Genomic DNA, 19,789 nt, shown 5'->3' on the forward strand with positions numbered 1-19,789 from the left:
TGGGTAAAATTGAAAGTTGATGGAGAGAGGTGGGTGATTATTGGTGCATATGCACCTGGGCATGAGAAGAAAGATCATGAGAGGCAAGTGTTTTGGGAGCAGCTAAATGAGTGTGTTAGCGGTTTTGATGCACGAGACCGGGTTATAGTGATGGGTGATTTGAATGCAAAGGTGAGTAATGTGGCAGTTGAGGGAATAATTGGTATGCATGGGGTGTTCAGTGTTGTAAATGGAAATGGTGAAGAGCTTGTAGATTTATGTGCTGAAAAAGGACTGATGATTGGGAATACCTGGTTTAAAAAGCGAGATATACATAAGTATACTTATGTAAGTAGGAGAGATGGCCAGAGAGCGTTATTGGATTACGTGTTAATTGACAGGCGTGCGAAAGAGAGACTTTTGGATGTTAATGTGCTGAGAGGTGCAACTGGAGGGATGTCTGATCATTATCTTGTGGAGGCTAAGGTGAAGATTAGTATATATATATATATATATATATATATATATATATATATATATATTTTTTTTTTTTTTTTTTTGCTTTGTCGCTGTCTCCCGCGTGTTTGCAAGGTAGCGCAAGGAAAGAGACGAAAGAAATGGCCCAACCCACCCCCATACACATGTATATACATACGTCCACACACGCAAATATACATACTTACACAGCTTTCCATGGTTTAACCCAGACGCTTCACATGCCCCGATTCAATCCACTGACAGCACGTCAACCCCGGTATACCACATCGCTCCAATTCACTCTATTCCTTGCCCTCCTTTCACCCTCCTGCATGTTCAGGCCCCGATCACACAAAATCTTTTTCACTCCATCTTTCCACCTCCAATTTGGTCTCCCTCTTCTCCTCGTTCCCTCCACCTCCGACACATATATCCTCTTGGTCAATCTTTCCTCACTCATTCTCTCCATGTGCCCAAACCATTTAAAAACACCCTCTTCTGCTCTCTCAACCACGCTCTTTTTATTTCCACACATCTCTCTTACCCTTACGTTACTTACTCAATCAAACCACCTCACACCACACACTGTCCTCAAACATCTCATTTCCAGCACATCCATCCTTCTGTGCACAACTCTATCCATAGCCCACGCCTCACAACCATACAACATTGTTGGAACCACTATTCCTTCAAACATACCCATTTTTGCTTTCCGAGATAATGTTCTCGACTTCCACACATTCTTCAAGGCTCCCAGAATTTTCGCCCCTCCCCCACCCTATGATCCACTTCCGCTTCCATGGTTCCATCCGCTGCCAGATCCACTCCCGGATATCTAAAACACTTCACTTCCTCCAGTTTTTCTCCATTCAAACTCACCTCCCAATTGACTTGACCCTCAACCCTACTGTACCTAATAACCTTGCTCTTATTCACATTTACTCTTAACTTTCTTCATCCACACACTTTACCAAACTCAGTCACCAGCTTCTGCAGTTTCTCACATGAATCAGCCACCAGCGCTGTATCATCAGCGAACAACAACTGACACTTCCCAAGCTCTCTCATCCCCAACAGACTTCATACTTGCCCCTCTTTCCAAAACTCTTGCATTTACCTCCCTAACAACCCCATCCATAAACAAATTAAACAACCATGGAGACATCACACACCCCTGCCGCAAACCTACATTCACTGAGAACCAATCACTTTCCTCTCTTCCTACACGTACACATGCCTTACATCCTCGATAAAAACTTTTCACTGCTTCTAACAACTTTCCTCCCACACCATATATTCTTAATACCTTCCACAGAGCATCTCTATCAACTCTATCATATGCCTTCTCCAGATCCACAAATGCTACATACAAATCCATTTGCTTTTCTAAGTATTTCTCACATACATTCTTCAAAGCAAACACCTGATCCACACATCCTCTACCACTTCTGAAACCACCCTGCTCTTCCCCAATCTGATGCTCTGTACATGCCTTCACCCTCTCAATCAATACCCTCCCATATACTTTACCAGGAATACTCAACAAACTTATACCTCTGTAATTTGAGCACTCACTCTTATCCCCTTTGCCTTTGTACAATGGCACTATGCACGCATTCCGCCAATCCTCAGGCACCTCACCATGAGTCATACATACATTAAATAACCTTACCAACCAGTCAACAATACAGTCACCCCCTTTTTTAATAAATTCCACTGCAATACCATCCAAACCTGCTGCCTTGCCGGCTTTCATCTTCCGCAAAGCTTTCACTACCTCTTCTCTGTTTACCAAATCATTTTCCCCAACCCTCTCACTTTGCACACCACCTCGACCAAAACATCCTATATCTGCCACTCTATCATCAAACACATTCAACAAACCTTCAAAATACTCACTCCATCTCCTCACATCACCACTACTTGTTATCACCTCCCCATTTGCACCCTTCACTGAAGTTCCCATTTGCTCCCTTGTCTTACGCACTTTATTTACCTCCTTCCAGAACATCTTTTTATTCTCCCTAAAATTTAATGATACTCTCTCACCCCAACTCTCATTTGCCCTTTTTTTCACCTCTTGCACCTTTCTCTTGACCTCCTGTCTCTTTCTTTTATACATCTCCCACTCAATTGCATTTTTTCCCTGCAAAAATCGTCCAAATGCCTCTCTCTTCTCTTTCACTAATACTCTTACTTCTTCATCCCACCACTCACTACCCTTTCTAATCAACCCACCTCCCACTCTTCTCATGCCACAAGCATCTTTTGCGCAATCCATCACTGATTCCCTAAATACATCCCATTCCTCCCCCACTCCCCTTACTTCCATTGTTCTCACCTTTTTCCATTCTGTACTCAGTCTCTCCTGGTACTTCCTCACACAGGTCTCCTTCCCAAGCTCACTTACTCTCACCACCCTCTTCACCCCAACATTCACTCTTCTTTTCTGAAAACCCATACAAATCTTCACCTTTGCCTCCACAAGATAATGATCAGACATCCCTCCAGTTGCACCTCTCAGCACATTAACATCCAAAAGTCTCTCTTTCGCACGCCTGTCAATTAACACGTAATCCAATAACGCTCTCTGGCCATCTCTCCTACTTACATAAGTATACTTATGTATATCTCGCTTTTTAAACCAGGTATTCCCAATCATCAGTCCTTTTTCAGCACATAAATCTACAAGCTCTTCACCATTTCCATTTACAACACTGAACACCCCATGTATACCAATTATTCCCTCAACTGCCACATTACTCACCTTTGCATTCAAATCACCCATCACTATAACCCGGTCTCGTGCATCAAAACCACTAACACACTCATTCAGCTGCTCCCAAAACACTTGCCTCTCATGATCTTTCTTCTCATGCCCAGGTGCATATGCACCAATAATCACCCACCTCTCTCCATCAACTTTCAGTTTTACCCATATTAATCGAGAATTTACTTTCTTACATTCTATCACATACTCTCACAACTCCTGTTTAAGGAGTATTGCTACTCCTTCCCTTGCTCTTGTCCTCTCACTAACCCCTGACTTTACTCCCCAGACATTCCCAAACCACTCTTCCCCTTTACCCTTGAGCTTCGTTTCACTCAGAGCCAAAACATCCAGGTTCCTTTCCTCAAACATACTACCTATCTCTCCTTTTTTCACGTCTTGGTTACATCCACACACATTTTGGCACCCCACTCTGAGCCTTCGAGGAGGATGAGCACTCCCCGCGTGACATAAACAGACATATACATATATACACATGTACATAATTCATAGGTGCTGCTTTTATTCATTCCAATTGCCACCCCACCACACATGAAATGACAACCCCCTCCCCCCACATGCGTGCGAGGTAGCACTAGGAAAAGACAACAAAGGCCACATTCATTCACACTCAGTCTCTAGCTGTCATGTATAATGCACCAAAACCACAGCTCCCTTTCCATATCAAGGCCCCACAAAACTTTCCAAGGTTTACCCCAGATGCTTCACATGCCCTGGTTCAATCCATTCAATCCATTTTTCACTCCATCTTTCCACCTCCAATTTGGTCTCCGACTTCTTCTCATTTCCTCCACCTCTGACACATATATCCTCTTTGTCAATTTTTCCTCACTCTCTCCATGTGGCCAAAACATTTCAAAACACCCTCTTCTGCTCTCTCAACCACACTCTTTTTAGTACCTCACATCTCTCTTACCCTTCCATTACTTACTCAAGTAAACCACCTCATACCACACATTGTCCTCAAACATCTCATTTCCAACACATCCACCCTCCTCCACACAAGTCTATCTAGCCCACGCCTTGCAACCATATAGCATTGTTGGAACCACTGTACCCATTTTTGCTTTCCAAGAAAACGTTTTTGCCTTCCACACATTTTTCAACGCTCCCAGAATTTTCGCCCCCTCCCCCACCCTATGATTCACTTCCGCTTCCATGGTTCCATCCGCTACCAAATCCACTCCCAGATATCTAAAATACTTCACTTCCTCCAGTTTTTCTCCATTCAAACTTACCTTCCAATTGACTTGTCCCCTCCTGTACCTAATAACCTTGCTCTTATTCACATTTACTCTCACTCAGCTTTCTTCTTTCCACACTTTACCAAACTCAGTCACCAGCTTCTGCAGTTTCTCACCCGAATCAGCCACCAGCACTGTATCATCAGTGAACAACAACTGACTCACTCCCCAAGCTCTCTCATCCACAACAGACTGCATACTTGCTCCTCTCTCTAAAACTCTTGCATATATATATATATATATATATATATATATATATATATATATATATATATATATATATATATATATATATATATATTTTTTTTTTTATACTTTGTCGCTGTCTCCCGTGTTTGCGAGGTAGCACAAGGAAACAGACGAAAGAAATGGCCCAACCCCCCCCCATACACATGTATATACATACGTCCACACACGCAAATATACATACCTACACAGCTTTCCATGGTTTACCCCAGACGCTTCACATGCCTTGATTCAATCCACTGACAGCACGTCAACCCCGGTATACCACATCGATCCAATTCACTCTATTCCTTGCCCTCCTTTCACCCTCCTGCATGTTCAGGCCCCGATCACACAAAATCTTTTTCACTCCATCTTTCCACCTCCAATTTGGTCTCCCTCTTCTCCTTGCTCCCCCCACCTCCGACACATATATCCTCTTGGTCAATCTTTCCTCACTCATCCTCTCCATGTGCCCAAACCACTTCAAAACACCCTCTTCTGCTCTCTCAACCACGCTCTTTTTATTTCCACACATCTCTCTTACCCTTACGTTACTCACTCGATCAAACCACCTCACACCACACATTGTCCTCAAACATCTCATTTCCAGCACATCCATCCTCCTGCGCACAACTCTATCCATAGCCCACGCCTCGCAACCATACAACATTGTTGGAACCACTATTCCTTCAAACATACCCATTTTTGCTTTCCGAGATAATGTTCTCGACTTCCACACATTCTTCAAGGCTCCCAGAATTTTCGCCCCCTCCCCCACCCTATGATCCACTTCCGCTTCCATGGTTCCATCCGCTGCCAGATCCACTCCCAGATATCTAAAACACTTCACTTCCTCCAGTTTTTCTCCATTCAAACTCACCTCCCAATTGACTTGACCCTCAACCCTACTGTACCTAATAACCTTGCTCTTATTCACATTTACTCTTAACTTTCTTCTTCCACACACTTTACCAAACTCAGTCACCAGCTTCTGCAGTTTCTCACATGAATCAGCCACCAGCGCTGTATCATCAGCGAACAACAACTGACTCACTTCCCAAGCTCTCTCATCCCCAACAGACTTCATACTTGCCCCTCTTTCCAAAACTCTTGCATTTACCTCCCTAACAACCCCATCCATAAACAAATTAAACAACCATGGAGACATCACACACCCCTGCCGCAAACCTACATTCACTGAGAACCAATCACTTTCCTCTCTTCCTACACGTACACATGCCTTACACCCTCGATAAAAACTTTTCACTGCTTCTAACAACTTTCCTCCCACACCATATATTCTTAATACCTTCCACAGAGCATCTCTATCAACTCTATCATATGCCTTCTCCAGATCCATAAATGCTACATACAAATCCATTTGCTTTTCTAAGTATTTCTCACATACATTCTTCAAAGCAAACACCTGATCCACACATCCTCTACCACTTCTGAAACCACACTGCTCTTCCCCAATCTGATGCTCTGTACATGCCTTCACCCTCTCAATCAATACCCTCCCATATAATTTACCAGGAATACTCAACAAACTTATACCTCTGTAATTTGAGCACTCACTCTTATCCCCTTTGCCTTTGTACAATGGCACTATGCACGCATTCCGCCAATCCTCAGGCACCTCACCATGAGTCATACATACATTAAATAACCTTACCAACCAGTCAACAATACAGTCACCCCCTTTTTTAATAAATTCCACTGCAATACCATCCAAACCTGCTGCCTTGCCGGCTTTCATCTTCCGCAAAGCTTTGTATGGGTTTTCAGAAAAGAAGAGTGAATGTTGGGGTGAAGAGGGTGGTGAGAGTAAGTGAGCTTGAGAAGGAGACCTGTGTGAGGAAGTACCAGGAGAGACTGAGTACAGAATGGAAAAAGGTGAGAACAATGGAATCAAGGGGAGTGGGGGAGGAATGGGATGTATTTAGGGAATCAGTGATGGATTGCGCAAAAGATGCTTGTGGCATGAGAAGAGTGGGAGGTGGGTTAATTAGAAAGGGTAGTGAGTGGTGGGATGAAGAAGTAAGAGTATTAGTGAAAGAGAAGAGAGAGGCATTTGGACGATTTTTGCAGGGAAAAAATGCAATTGAGTGGGAGATGTATAAAAGAAAGAGACAGGAGGTCAAGAGAAAGGTGCAAGAGGTGAAAAAAAGGGCAAATGAGAGTTGGGGTGAGAGAGTATCATTAAATTTTAGGGAGAATAAAAAGATGTTCTGGAAGGATGTAAATAAAGTGCGTAAGACAAGGGAGCAAATGGGAACTTCAGTGAAGGGCGCAAATGGGGAGGTGATAACAAGTAGTGGTGATGTGAGAAGGAGATGGAGTGAGTATTTTGAAGGTTTGCTGAATGTGTCTGATGATAGAGTGGCAGATATAGGGTGTTTTGGTCGAGGTGGTGTGCAAAGTGAGAGGGTTAGGGAAAATGATTTGGTAAACAGATGATACAGCGCTGGTGGCTGATTCATGTGAGAAACTGCAGAAGCTGGTGACTGAGTTTGGAAAAGTGTGTGGAAGAAGAAAGTTAAGAGTAAATGTGAATAAGAGCAAGGTTATTAGGTACAGTAGGGTTGAGGGTCAAGTCAATTGGGAGGTGAGTTTGAATGGAGAAAAACTGGAGGAAGTGAAGTGTTTTAGATATCTGGGAGTGGATCTGGCAGCGGATGGAACCATGGAAGCGGAAGTGGATCATAGGGTGGGGGAGGGGGCGAAAATCCTGGGAGCCTTGAAGAATGTGTGGAAGTCGAGAACATTATCTCGGAAAGCAAAAATGGGTATGTTTGAAGGAATAGTGGTTCCAACAATGTTGTATGGTTGCGAGGCGTGGGCTATGGATAGAGTTGTGCGCAGGAGGATGGATGTGCTGGAAATGAGATGTTTGAGGACAATGTGTGGTGTGAGGTGGTTTGATCGAGTGAGTAACGTAAGGGTAAGAGAGATGTGTGGAAATAAAAAGAGCGTGGTTGAGAGAGCAGAAGAGGGTGTTTTGAAGTGGTTTGGGCACATGGAGAGGATGAGTGAGGAAAGATTGACCAAGAGGATATATGTGTCGGAGGTGGAGGGAACAAGGAGAAGAGGGAGACCAAATTGGAGGTGGAAAGATGGAGTGAAAAAGATTTTGTGTGATCGGGGCCTGAACATGCAGGAGGGTGAAAGGAGGGCAAGGAATAGAGTGAATTGGAGCGATGTGGTATACCGGGGTTGACGTGCTGTCAGTGGATTGAAGCAAGGCATGTGAAGCGTCTGGGGTAAACCATGGAAAGCTGTGTAGGTATGTATATTTGCGTGTGTGGACGTATGTATATACATGTGTATGGGGGGGGGTTGGGCCATTTCTTTCGTCTGTTTCCTTGCGCTACCTCGCAAACGCGGGAGACAGCGACAAAGTATAAAAAAAAAAAAAAAAAAATATATATATATATATTTTTTTTTTTTTCAAACTATTCGCCATTTCCCGCGATAGCGAGGTAGCGTTAAGAACAGAGGACTGGGCCTTTGAGGGAATATCCTCACCTGGCCCTCTTCTCTGTTCCCTCTTTTGGAAAAATTAAAAAAAAAAAAAAAAAAAATGAGAGGGGAGGATTTCCAGCCCCCCGCTCCCTTCCCTTTTAGTCGCCTTCTACGACACGCAGGGAATACGTGGGAAGTATTCTTTCTCCCCTATCCCCAGGGACAGGGGAGAATATATATATATATATATATATATATATATATATATATATATATATAACTGCTATTGACGTTTGTGTGAATAAATTGTACATTTCCTTTCCATAGCCAGAGGTTGAACCATTATGTGACATTCATTTTTTTTCATTCATTTCAAGCTAAAAGTTTGTTTTCTAAATTGTTTCTTACATTTTTCATATGTATATATATGTATGTGTGTGTGTGTGTGTGTGTGTATGTGCATATGTGTGTGTGTGTGTGTGTGTGTGTATATGTATATATATATGTATATTATCCCTGGGGATAGGGGTGAAAGAATACTTCCCACGTATTCCTCGCGTGTCGTAGAAAGCGACTAGAGGGGACGGGAGCGGGGGGCCGGAAATCCTCCCCTCCTTGTATTAACTTTCTAAAATGGGAAACAGAAGAAGGAGTCACGCGGGGAGTGATCATCCTCCTCGAAGGCTCAGAGTGGGGTGCCTAAATGTGTGTGGATGTAACCAAGATGTGAAAAAAGGAGAGATAGGTAGTATGTTTGAGGAAAGGAACCTGGATGTTTTGGCTCTGAGTGAAACGAAGCTCAAGGGTAAAGGGGAAGAGTGGTTTGGAAATGTCTGGGGAGTGAAGTCAGGGGTTAGTGAGAGGACAAGAGCAAGGGAAGGAGTAGCAATACTCCTGAAACAGGAGTTGTGGGAGTATGTGATAGAATGTAAGAAAGTAAATTCTCGATTAATATGGGTAAAATTGAAAGTTGATGGAGAGAGGTGGGTGATTATTGGTGCATATGCACCTGGGCATGAGAAGAAAGATCATGAGAGGCAAGTGTTTTGGGAGCAGCTAAATGAGTGTGTTAGCGGTTTTGATGCACGAGACCGGGTTATAGTGATGGGTGATTTGAATGCAAAGGTGAGTAATGTGGCAGTTGAGGGAATAATTGGTATGCATGGGGTGTTCAGTGTTGTAAATGGAAATGGTGAAGAGCTTGTAGATTTATGTGCTGAAAAAGGACTGATGATTGGGAATACCTGGTTTAAAAAGCGAGATATACATAAGTATACTTATGTAAGTAGGAGAGATGGCCAGAGAGCGTTATTGGATTACGTGTTAATTGACAGGCGCGCGAAAGAGAGACTTTTGGATGTTAATGTGCTGAGAGGTGCAACTGGAGGGATGTCTGATCATTATCTTGTGGAGGCTAAGGTGAAGATTAGTATGGGTTTTCAGAAAAGAGGAGTGAATGTTGGGGTGAAGAAGGTGGTGAGAGTAAGTGAGCTTGGGAAGGAGACCTGTGTGGGGAAGTACCAGGAGAGACTGTGTACAGAATGGAAGAAGGTGAGAACAATGGAAGTAAGGGGAGTGGGGGAGGAATGGGATGTATTTAGGGAATCAGTGATGGATTGCGCAAAAGATGCTTGTGGCATGAGAAGAGTGGGAGGTGGGCTGTTTAGAAAGGGTAGTGAGTGGTGGGATGAAGAAGTAAGAGTATTAGTGAAAGAGAAGAGAGAGGCATTTGGACGATTTTTGCAGGGAAAAAATGCAATTGAGTGGGAGAAGTATAAAAGAAAGAGACAGGAGGTCAAGAGAAAGGTGCAAGAGGTGAAAAAAAGGGCAAATGAGAGTTGGGGTGAGAGACTATCAGTAAATTTTAGGGAAAATAAAAAGATGTTCTGGAAGGAGGTAAATAGGGTGCGTAAGACAAGGGAGCAAATGGGAACTTCAGTGAAGGGCGTAAATGGGGAGGTGATAACAAGTAGCGGTGATGTGAGAAGGAGATGGAATGAGTATTTTGAAGGTTTGTTGAATGTGTCTGATGACAGAGTGGCAGATATAGGGTGTTTTGGTCGAGGTGGTGTGCAAAGTGAGAGGGTTAGGGAAAATGATTTGGTAAACAGAGAAGAGGTAGTAAAAGCTTTGCGGAAGATGAAAGCCGGCAAGGCAGCAGGTTTGGATGGTATTGCAGTGGAATTTATTAAGAAAGGGGGTGACTGTATTGTTGACTGGTTGGTAAGGTTATTTAATGTATGTATGACTCATGGTGAGGTGCCTGAGGATTGGCGGAATGCGTGCATAGTGCCATTGTACAAAGGCAAAGGGGATAAGAGTGAGTGCTCAAATTACAGAGGTATAAGTTTGTTGAGTATTCCTGGTAAATTATATGGGAGGGTATTGATTGAGAGGGTGAAGGCATGTACAGAGCATCAGATTGGGGAAGAGCAGTGCGGTTTCAGAAGTGGTAGAGGATGTGTGGATCAGGTGTTTGCTTTGAAGAATGTATGTGAGAAATACTTAGAAAAGCAAATGGATTTGTATGTAGCATTTATGGATCTGGAGAAGGCATATGATAGAGTTGATAGAGATGCTCTGTGGAAGGTATTAAGAATATATGGTGTGGGAGGCAAGTTGTTAGAAGCAGTGAAAAGTTTTTATCGAGGATGTAAGGCATGTGTACGTGTAGGAAGAGAGGAAAGTGATTGGTTCTCAGTGAATGTAGGTTTGCGGCAGGGGTGTGTGATGTCTCCATGGTTGTTTAATTTGTTTATGGATGGGGTTGTAAGGGAGGTAAATGCAAGAGTCCTGGAAAGAGGGGCAAGTATGAAGTCTGTTGGGGATGAGAGAGCTTGGGAAGTGAGTCAGTTGTTGTTCGCTGATGATACAGCGCTGGTGGCTGATTCATGTGAGAAACTGCAGAAGCTGGTGACTGAGTTTGGTAAAGTGTGTGGAAGAAGAAAGTTGAGAGTAAATGTGAATAAGAGCAAGGTTATTAGGTACAGTAGGGGTGAGGGTCAAGTCAATTGGGAGGTGAGTTTGAATGGAGAAAAACTGGAGGAAGTGAAGTGTTTTAGATATCTGGGAGTGGATCTGTCAGCGGATGGAACCATGGAAGCGGAAGTGGATCATAGGGTGGGGGAGGGGGCGAAAATTTTGGGAGCCTTGAAAAATGTGTGGAAGTCGAGAACAGTATCTCGGAAAGCAAAAATGGGTATGTTTGAGGAATAGTGGTTCCAACAATGTTGTATGGTTGCGAGGCGTGGGCTATGGATAGAGTTGTGCGCAGGAGGATGGATGTGCTGGAAATGAGATGTTTGAGGACAATGTGTGGTGTGAGGTGGTTTGATCGAGTAAGTAACGTAAGGGTAAGAGAGATGTGTGGAAATAAAAAGAGCGTGGTTGAGAGAGCAGAAGAGGGTGTTTTGAAATGGTTTGGGCACATGGAGAGAATGAGTGAGGAGAGATTGACCAAGAGGATATATGTGTCGGAGGTGGAGGGAACGAGGAGAAGAGGGAGACCAAATTGGAGGTGGAAAGATGGAGTGAAAAAGATTTTGTGTGATCGGGGCCTGAACATGCAGGAGGGTGAAAGGAGGGCAAGAAATAGAGTGAATTGGAGCGATGTGGTATACAGGGGTTGACGTGCTGTCAGTGGATTGAAGCAAGGCATGTGAAGCGTCTGGGGTAAACCATGGAAAGCTGTGTAGGTATGTATATTTGCGTGTGTGGACGTGTGTATGTACATGTGTATGGGGGGAGGGGTTGGGCCATTTCTTTCGTCTGTTTCCTTGCGCTACCTCGCAAACGCGGGAGACAGCGACAAAGTATAAAAAAAAAAAAAAAAAAAAAAAAATATATATATATATATATATATATATATATATATATATATATCACATACAAAAGACTAAGATACCCATGAATCCAGACTTAAAGATCATTAGCTGGTCTTGTTAGATGCACTGTTATTGTCTTCTAAAGTACCGACAAGACTGGAATGCATTCGTAAGAGCAACTGGCTTATAGAATTCATTGCATCAAACATGTATTCTTGTAATTTCTCTGGGGCAAGAGGTCCTACAAAGACTTTTGTGGTGACAAATTCATGAGCCTGAGATAAATATGGTGCTGATGCATCTCTGACAGTAGTGAAGCCAACCTGCAATGCATTCATCGCAACACTGCTGTAGTGGCTTGCTGATGCACTTAATCCAGGAAGTGAGGTCTCAATCTTTTCCTTCATCAGTGGAATATACTGTGCAGCTGATTCCATTGCTGCTATGCAGTAAGCAGCGCCCCCCATATTTAATGTATGTATGACTCATGGTCATGGTCATGTGAATAAGAGCAAGGTTATTAGGTACAGTAGGGTTGAGGGTCAAGTCAGTTGGGAGGTGAGTTTGAATGGAGAAAAACTGGAGGAAGTGAAGTGTTTTAGATATCTGGGAGTGGATCTGTCAGTGGATGGAACCATGGAAGCGGAAGTGGATCATAGGGTGGGGGAGGGGGCGAAAATTCTGGGAGCCTTGAAAAATGCGTGGAAGTCGAGAACATTATCTCGGAAAGCAAAAATGGGTATGTTTGAAGGAATAGTGGTTCCAACAATGTTGTATGGTTGCGAGGCGTGGGCTATGGATAGAGATGTGCGCAGGAGGATGGATGTGCTGGAAATGAGATGTTTGAGGAAAATGTGTGGTGTGAGGTGGTTTGATCGAGTAAGTAACGTAAGGGTAAGAGAGATGTGTGGAAATAAAAAGAGCGTGGTTGAGAGAGCAGAAGAGGGTGTTTTGAAATGGTTTGGGCACATGGAGAGAATGAGTGAGGAAAGATTGACCAAGAGGATATATGTGTCGGAGGTGGAGGGAACGAGGAGAAGAGGGAGACCAAATTGGAGGTGGAAAGATGGAGTGAAAAAGATTTTGTGTGATCGGGGCCTGAACATGCAGGAGGGTGAAAGGAGGGCAAGGAATAGAGTGAATTGGAGCGATGTGGTATACAGGGGTTGACGTGCTGTCAGTGGATTGAATCAAGGCATGTGAAGCGTCTGGGGTAAACCATGGAAAGCTGTGTAGGTATGTATATTTGCGTGTGTGGACGTGTGTATGTACATGTGTATGGGGGGGGGGTTGGGCCATTTCTTTCGTCTGTTTCCTTGCGCTACCTCGCAAACGCGGGAGACAGCGACAAAGTATAAAAAAAAAAAAAAAAAAAAAAAAAAAAAATATATATATATATATATATATATATATATATATATATATATATATATATATATATATATATATATGGCCCAACCCACCCACATACACATGTATATACATACACGTCCACACACGCAAATATACATACCTATACATCTCAATGTATACATATATATATATACACACAGACATATACATATATACACATGAACATAATCCATACTGTCTGCCTTTTATTTATTCCCATCGCCACCTCACCACACATGGAATAACTCCCCCTCCCCCCTCGTGTGTGCGAGGTAGCGCTAGGAAAAGACAACAAAGGCCACATTCGTTCACAATCAGTCTCTCGCAAAACCACAGCTCCCTTTCCACATCCAGGCCCCAGACAACTTTCCATGGTTTACCCCAAACGCTTCACATGCCCTGGTTCAATCCATTGACAGCATGTCGACCCCGGTACACCACATCGTTCCAATTCACTCTATTCCTTGCACGCCTTTCACTCTCCTGCATGTTCAGGCCCCGATCACTCAAAATTTTTTTCACTCCATCTTTCCATCTCCAATTTGGTCTCCCACTTCTCCTCATTCCCTCCACCTCTGACACATATATCCTCTTGGTCAATCTTTCCTCACTCATTCTCTCCATGTGACCAAACCATTTCAAAAGACCCTCTTCTGCTCTCTCAACCACACACTTTTTATTTCCACACATCTCTCTTACCCTTACATTACTTACTACTTGCCATTTCCTGCATTAGCGAGGTAGTGTTAAGAAGAGAGGACTGAGCCTTTGAGGGAATATCCTCACTTGGCCCCCTTCTCTGTTCCTTATTTTGGAAAATCAAAAACGAGAGGGGAGGATTTCAAGTTACCCACTCCCTTCCCTTTTAGTCGCCTTCTACGACACGCAGGGAGTACGTGGGAAGTATTCTTTCTCCCCTATACCCAGGGATAATATACCCATTTTTGCTTTACGAGATAATGTTCTCGACTTCCACACATTCTTCAAGGCTCCCAGAATTTTCACCCCCTCCCCCACCCTATGATTCACTTCCGCTTCCATGGTTCCATCTGCTGCCAAATCCACTCCCAGATATCTAAAACACTTCACTTCTTCCAGTTTTTCTCCATTCAAACTTACCTCCCAAGTGACTTGACCCTCAACCCTACTGTACCTAATAACCTTGCTCTTATTCACATTTACTCTTAACTTTCTTCTTTCACACACTTTACCAAACTCAGTCACCAGCTTCTGCAGTTTCTCACATGAATCAGCCACCAGCGCTGTATCATCAGCGAACAACAACTGACTAACTTCCCAAGCTCTCTCATCCACAAAAGACTGCATACTTGCCCCTCTTTCCAAAACTCTTGCATTCACCTCCCTAACAACCCCATCTATAAACAAATTAAACAACCATGGAGACATCACACACCCTGCCACAAACCTACATTCACTGAGAACCAATCACTTTCCTCTCTTTCTACACGTACACATGCCTTACATCCTCGATAAAAACTTTTCACTGCTTATTACAACTTGCCTCCCACATCATATATTCTTAATACCTTCCACAGAGCATCTCTATCAACTCTTATCATATGCCTTCTTCAGATCCATAAATGCTACATACAAATCCATTTGCTTTTCTAAGTATTTCTCACATACATTCTTCAAAGCAAACACCTGATCCACACATCCTCTACCACTTCTGAAACCACACTGCTCTTCTCCAATCTGATGCTCTGTACATGCCTTCACCCTCTCAATCAATACGCTCCCATATAATTCACCAGGAATACTCAACAAACTTATACCTCTGTAATTTGAGCACTCACTCTTATCCCCTTTGCCTTTGTACAATGGCACTATGCACGCATTCCGCCAATCCTCAGGCATCTCACCATGAGTCATACATACATTAAATAACCCTACCAACCAGTCAACAACACAGTCACCCCCTTTTTTTTATAAATTCCACTGCAATACCATCCAAACCCACTGCCTTACCAGCTTTCATCTTCCACAAAGCTTATACTGCCTCTTCTCTGTTTATCAAATCATTCTCCCTAACCCTCTCACTTTGCACACCACCTCGACCTAAACACCCTATATCTGCCACTCTATCATCAAACACATTCAACAAAACTTCAAAATACTCACTCCATCTCCTTCTCACATCACCACTACTTGTTATCACCTCCCCATTAGCCCCCTTCACTGAAGTTCCCATTTGTTCCCTTGTCTTTTGCACTTTATTTACCTCCTTCCAGAACATCTTTTTATTCTCCCTAAAATTTAATGATACTCTCTCACCCCTACTCTCATTTACCCTCTTTTTCACCTGTTTCACCTTTCTCTTGACCTCCTGCCTCTTTCTTTTATACATCTCCCACTCATTTGCATTATTTCCCTGCAAAAATGCCTCTCTCTTCTCTTTCACTAATAATCTTACTTCTTCATCCCACCACTCACTACCCTTTCTAATCTGCCCACCTCCCACACTTCTCATGCCACAAGCATCTGTTGCGCAAGCCATCACTGCTTCCCTAAATGCATCCCATTCCTCCCCCACTCCCCTTACCTCCTTTGTTCTCACCTTTTTCCATTCTGTACTTAGTCTCTCCTGGTACTTCCTCACACAAGTCTCCTTCCCAAGCTCACTAACTCTCACCACTCTCTTCACCCCAACATTCTCTCTTCTTTTCTGAAAACCTCTACAAATCTTCACCTTCGCCTCCACAAGATAATGACCAGACATCCCTCCAGTTGCACCTCTCAGCACATTAACATCCAAAAGTCTCTCTTTTGCGCGCCTATCAATTAACACGTAATCCAATAATGCTCTCTGGCCATCTCTCCTACTTACATACGTATACTTATGTATATCTCTCTTTTTAAACCAGGTATTCCCAATCATGTCCTTTTTCAGCACATAAATCTACAAGCTCTTCACCATTTCCATTTACAACACTGAACACCCCATGTATACCAATTATTCCCTCAACTGCCACATTACTCACCTTTGCATTCAAATCACCCATCACTATAACCCGGTCTCGTGCATTAAAACCACTAACACACTCATTCAGCTGCTCCCAAAACACTTGCCTCTCATGATCTTTCTTCTCATGCCCAGGTGCAAATGCACCAATAATCACCCATCTCTCTCCATCAACTTTCAGTTTTACCCATATCAATCTAGAGTTTACTTTCTTACACTCTATCACATACTCCCACAACTCCTGTTTCAGGAGTAGTGCTACTCCTTCCCTTGCTCTTATCCTCTCACTAACCCCTGACTTTACTCCCAAGACATTCCCAAACCACTCTTCCCCTTTCACTTGAGCTTTGTTTAACTCAGAGCCAAACTTGAGCTTTGTTTCACTCAGAGCCAAAACATCCACATTCCTTTCCTCAAACATACTACCTATCTCTCCTTTTTTCTCATCTTGGTTACATCCACACACATTTAGACACCCCAATCTGAGCCTTGGAGGAGGATGAGCACTCCCCGCATGACTCCTTCTTCTGTTTCCCCTTTTAGAAAGTTAAAATACATGCATACACATACGTATATATTCATACTGCTCACTTTCATCCATTCCCAGCACCACCCCGCCCCACAGGAAACAGCATCGCCACTCCCTGCATCAGCAAGGTAGCACCAAAAAACAGACAAAGAAAGGCTACATCTGTTCACACTCATTCTCTAAGACCATTCCATGGTTCACTCCAGATGTTTCACATGCCCTAGTTCAGTCCATTAACAGTACGTTGACCCCGGTATACCACATCATTCTAATTCACTCTATTCCTCGCAAGCCTCTCACCTTTATGCAAGTTCAGGCCCCAATTGTTCAAAATACTTTTCACTCCATCCTTCCACCTCTAATTTGGTTTCCGACTTCTTCTTGTTCCCTCCACCTCTGACAAATATATCCTTTTTGTCAATCTTTCTTCACTCATTCTATCCATATGTTCAAACCATTTCAACACACCCTCTTCTGCTCTCTAAACCACACTCTTTTTATTATCACACATACCTTTTACCCTTTCATTATTTACTCAATCAAACCAACTCACACATCATACTGTCCTCAAACATTTCATTTCCAATACATCCAACCTCCTCCGTACAACCCTATATATGGCCGATGCCTCGCAACCACATAATACTGTTGGAACTACTATTCCTTCAAACATGCCCATTTTTGCTCTCCGAGATAACGTTCTTTCCACACATTCTTCATCTCTCCCAGAACCTTCACCCTCTCCCCCAACCTATGACTCACTTCCACTTTCATGGCTCCTTTCGCTTCTGAGTCCACTCCCAGATATCTAAAACACTTCACTTCCTCCAATTTTTCTCCATTCAAACTTACATTCCAACTAACTTGTACATCAACCCTGCTGATTGTAATAACTTTGCTCTTATTCATATTTACTTTGAACTTTCTCCTTCCACACACTTTTCCAAACTCAGTCTCCAACTTCTGCAGTTTCTCATTCGAATCTGCTCTGTGGTACAGATACTGTTGAAAATGTTAGGAAAGGCCTGCAGATAATGAGGCTCCAGTTATTCATTTACTGACTGATGGTGAAATAGCTGAAATGGTTCTGAATAAAGGTGATTGTGATAACAGATGTTGAAGATGACTTTATTAACACTGCAGAAAAAGTGCCTATAGACGACAGGGTAAAAAGGTGCGATGGACTTATTGAAGAACTTGAGCAGCAAGCATTCATAACAGAACAAAAAATCATGTCAGTTAATAAAATCAAAGAGAGACTTCTACGACAAAAACCACCAGTAATGAGGCAGATAGCTCTGGAGGGAAAATTTAAAAAAGCAATTTAAAATAGCTGAGGTTGTGATACCTTAGCTTTCTGATAGTTCAGTGTTACACAAACTTTGTTTCTAGGGCAAAATTACCTTCAGGTTATGTGTATAAGGTATATATGAAACAAAAAAATTTTGTATTTAGAATTGAGTTCCACTCTGTTATCTCTTGCAAGTACCAGCACAATGTATACAGAGCAGAACTTGTCGCTGCAAATCCATGTCATGGGACAAGGTGAGAATACTGCACAAGGGCCTAAGCAAATAAATAAGAAAGGCATCAGAAGCAGCTTACATAGCTAAAAAAGACAACGTTAACACAAGGTCTGGGTTCATCTGCTGATTGCATCAGGCAGCGGAGATCGCTGTGAACAAGTGGAGCTAGCAGGAAAAGCAATCAAATCAGAGAGCGACATGCCAAGGCATCAGACTGGGTGACCATCACTTGCTGGGGAATGTGGCCCCGCCGAATGCTGGAATCAGTATCTCCTGAGGAAAACCAATAAACAATCAAAACATTGAAGTATGTCTCAGCTCTAACCCATTTGTTTTCACACCATCCTGTTTTCCTAACTTATTTGGTATATAGAAATATTCGAAAATCTGAAAAAATCCAAAACCCAAAACACTTCTGGTCCCAGGCATTTCAGATAAGGGACTCTCAACTTGTATAATAAAATTGTAATCGAGAATAAGAGAAAGCTAGTGAAGTTCTGTACAATGAAATAAGCATCTCCACGAAAAAAAGGAGCTTTGAATTAGAAATTGTACTCAAACAACAAAATCCCACAAAAGGTAGAACAGCTTCAATAAAATATGAGAGCTACATTGAAATTTTCATCAATAAGAATACATGGTAGCCCACTCTCAACTCCCAATCTAGACCATCAACTCATGCCTGTCACTAGCCAGTCTCTCAAAGGGCTGGACTTTAAAACCAAATGTTTTCATGTGCAGTTTATGTGGTTTATAAAATATCTAACTGTATCAACAACAAAGCTCACTGCATAATGAAAAAAGACAAGCATGTTTAAGCACTTACCTTACTAAAGGATAAGTCAAAAATAAAAAGTAAATGGGTAAAATTCTCCATAACATACTGCAATATCCTTCTACACATCTACAAGTATAACAACTTTACACAAATGATGCTACAGTGACATAGTGCTCTTGATTATATAACTAAAACTCTCACCTTGATTGCCCAAAGCCAATGACCCAAGTCCAGCATAGGGTGACATGGGAGTGAGGGTCTGAACTCCACTTGTGGGGACTCCAATCCCTGGTACATGCTGCATGGTTGTTGATGTTAGGCCAGAGGTAGAATGATCAGGCAGGAACTGTGGAAGAAACTGGGGATACTGGCTTGTGCTGTTGCCTAAAACCTGGTTCTGCTCGAGACGAAGGCTTTCCTGTAGGTTATTGATTGTTCCCTGCACTTGACTTAGCTGTAAAAATCAACATACAGTAAACCAATGTTTGAAGATGTATTTTTTTTTTTTTTTTTTTATACTTTGTCGCTGTCTCCCACGTTTGCGAGGCAGCGCAAGGAAACAGATGAAAGAAA

General features: G+C 42.7%; 1 protein-coding gene across 2 annotated transcripts in view; it reads right to left on the reverse strand.

Moving 5' to 3' along the window:
* The window catches only part of LOC139747028 (uncharacterized), a 585,752-nt gene that overhangs the window by 283,241 nt on the left and 282,722 nt on the right, over positions 1 to 19,789 (reverse strand). For both annotated transcript variants that reach the window (XM_071658778.1, XM_071658771.1), the window contains one exon: positions 19,418 to 19,670. In XM_071658778.1, the coding sequence (XP_071514879.1) occupies positions 19,418 to 19,670 (253 nt within the window). The remainder of the gene's footprint in view (positions 1 to 19,417; positions 19,671 to 19,789) is intronic.

The sequence above is a fragment of the Panulirus ornatus genome, chromosome 5 (assembly GCF_036320965.1).
Source record: "Panulirus ornatus isolate Po-2019 chromosome 5, ASM3632096v1, whole genome shotgun sequence".
NCBI lineage: Eukaryota > Metazoa > Arthropoda > Malacostraca > Decapoda > Palinuridae > Panulirus > Panulirus ornatus.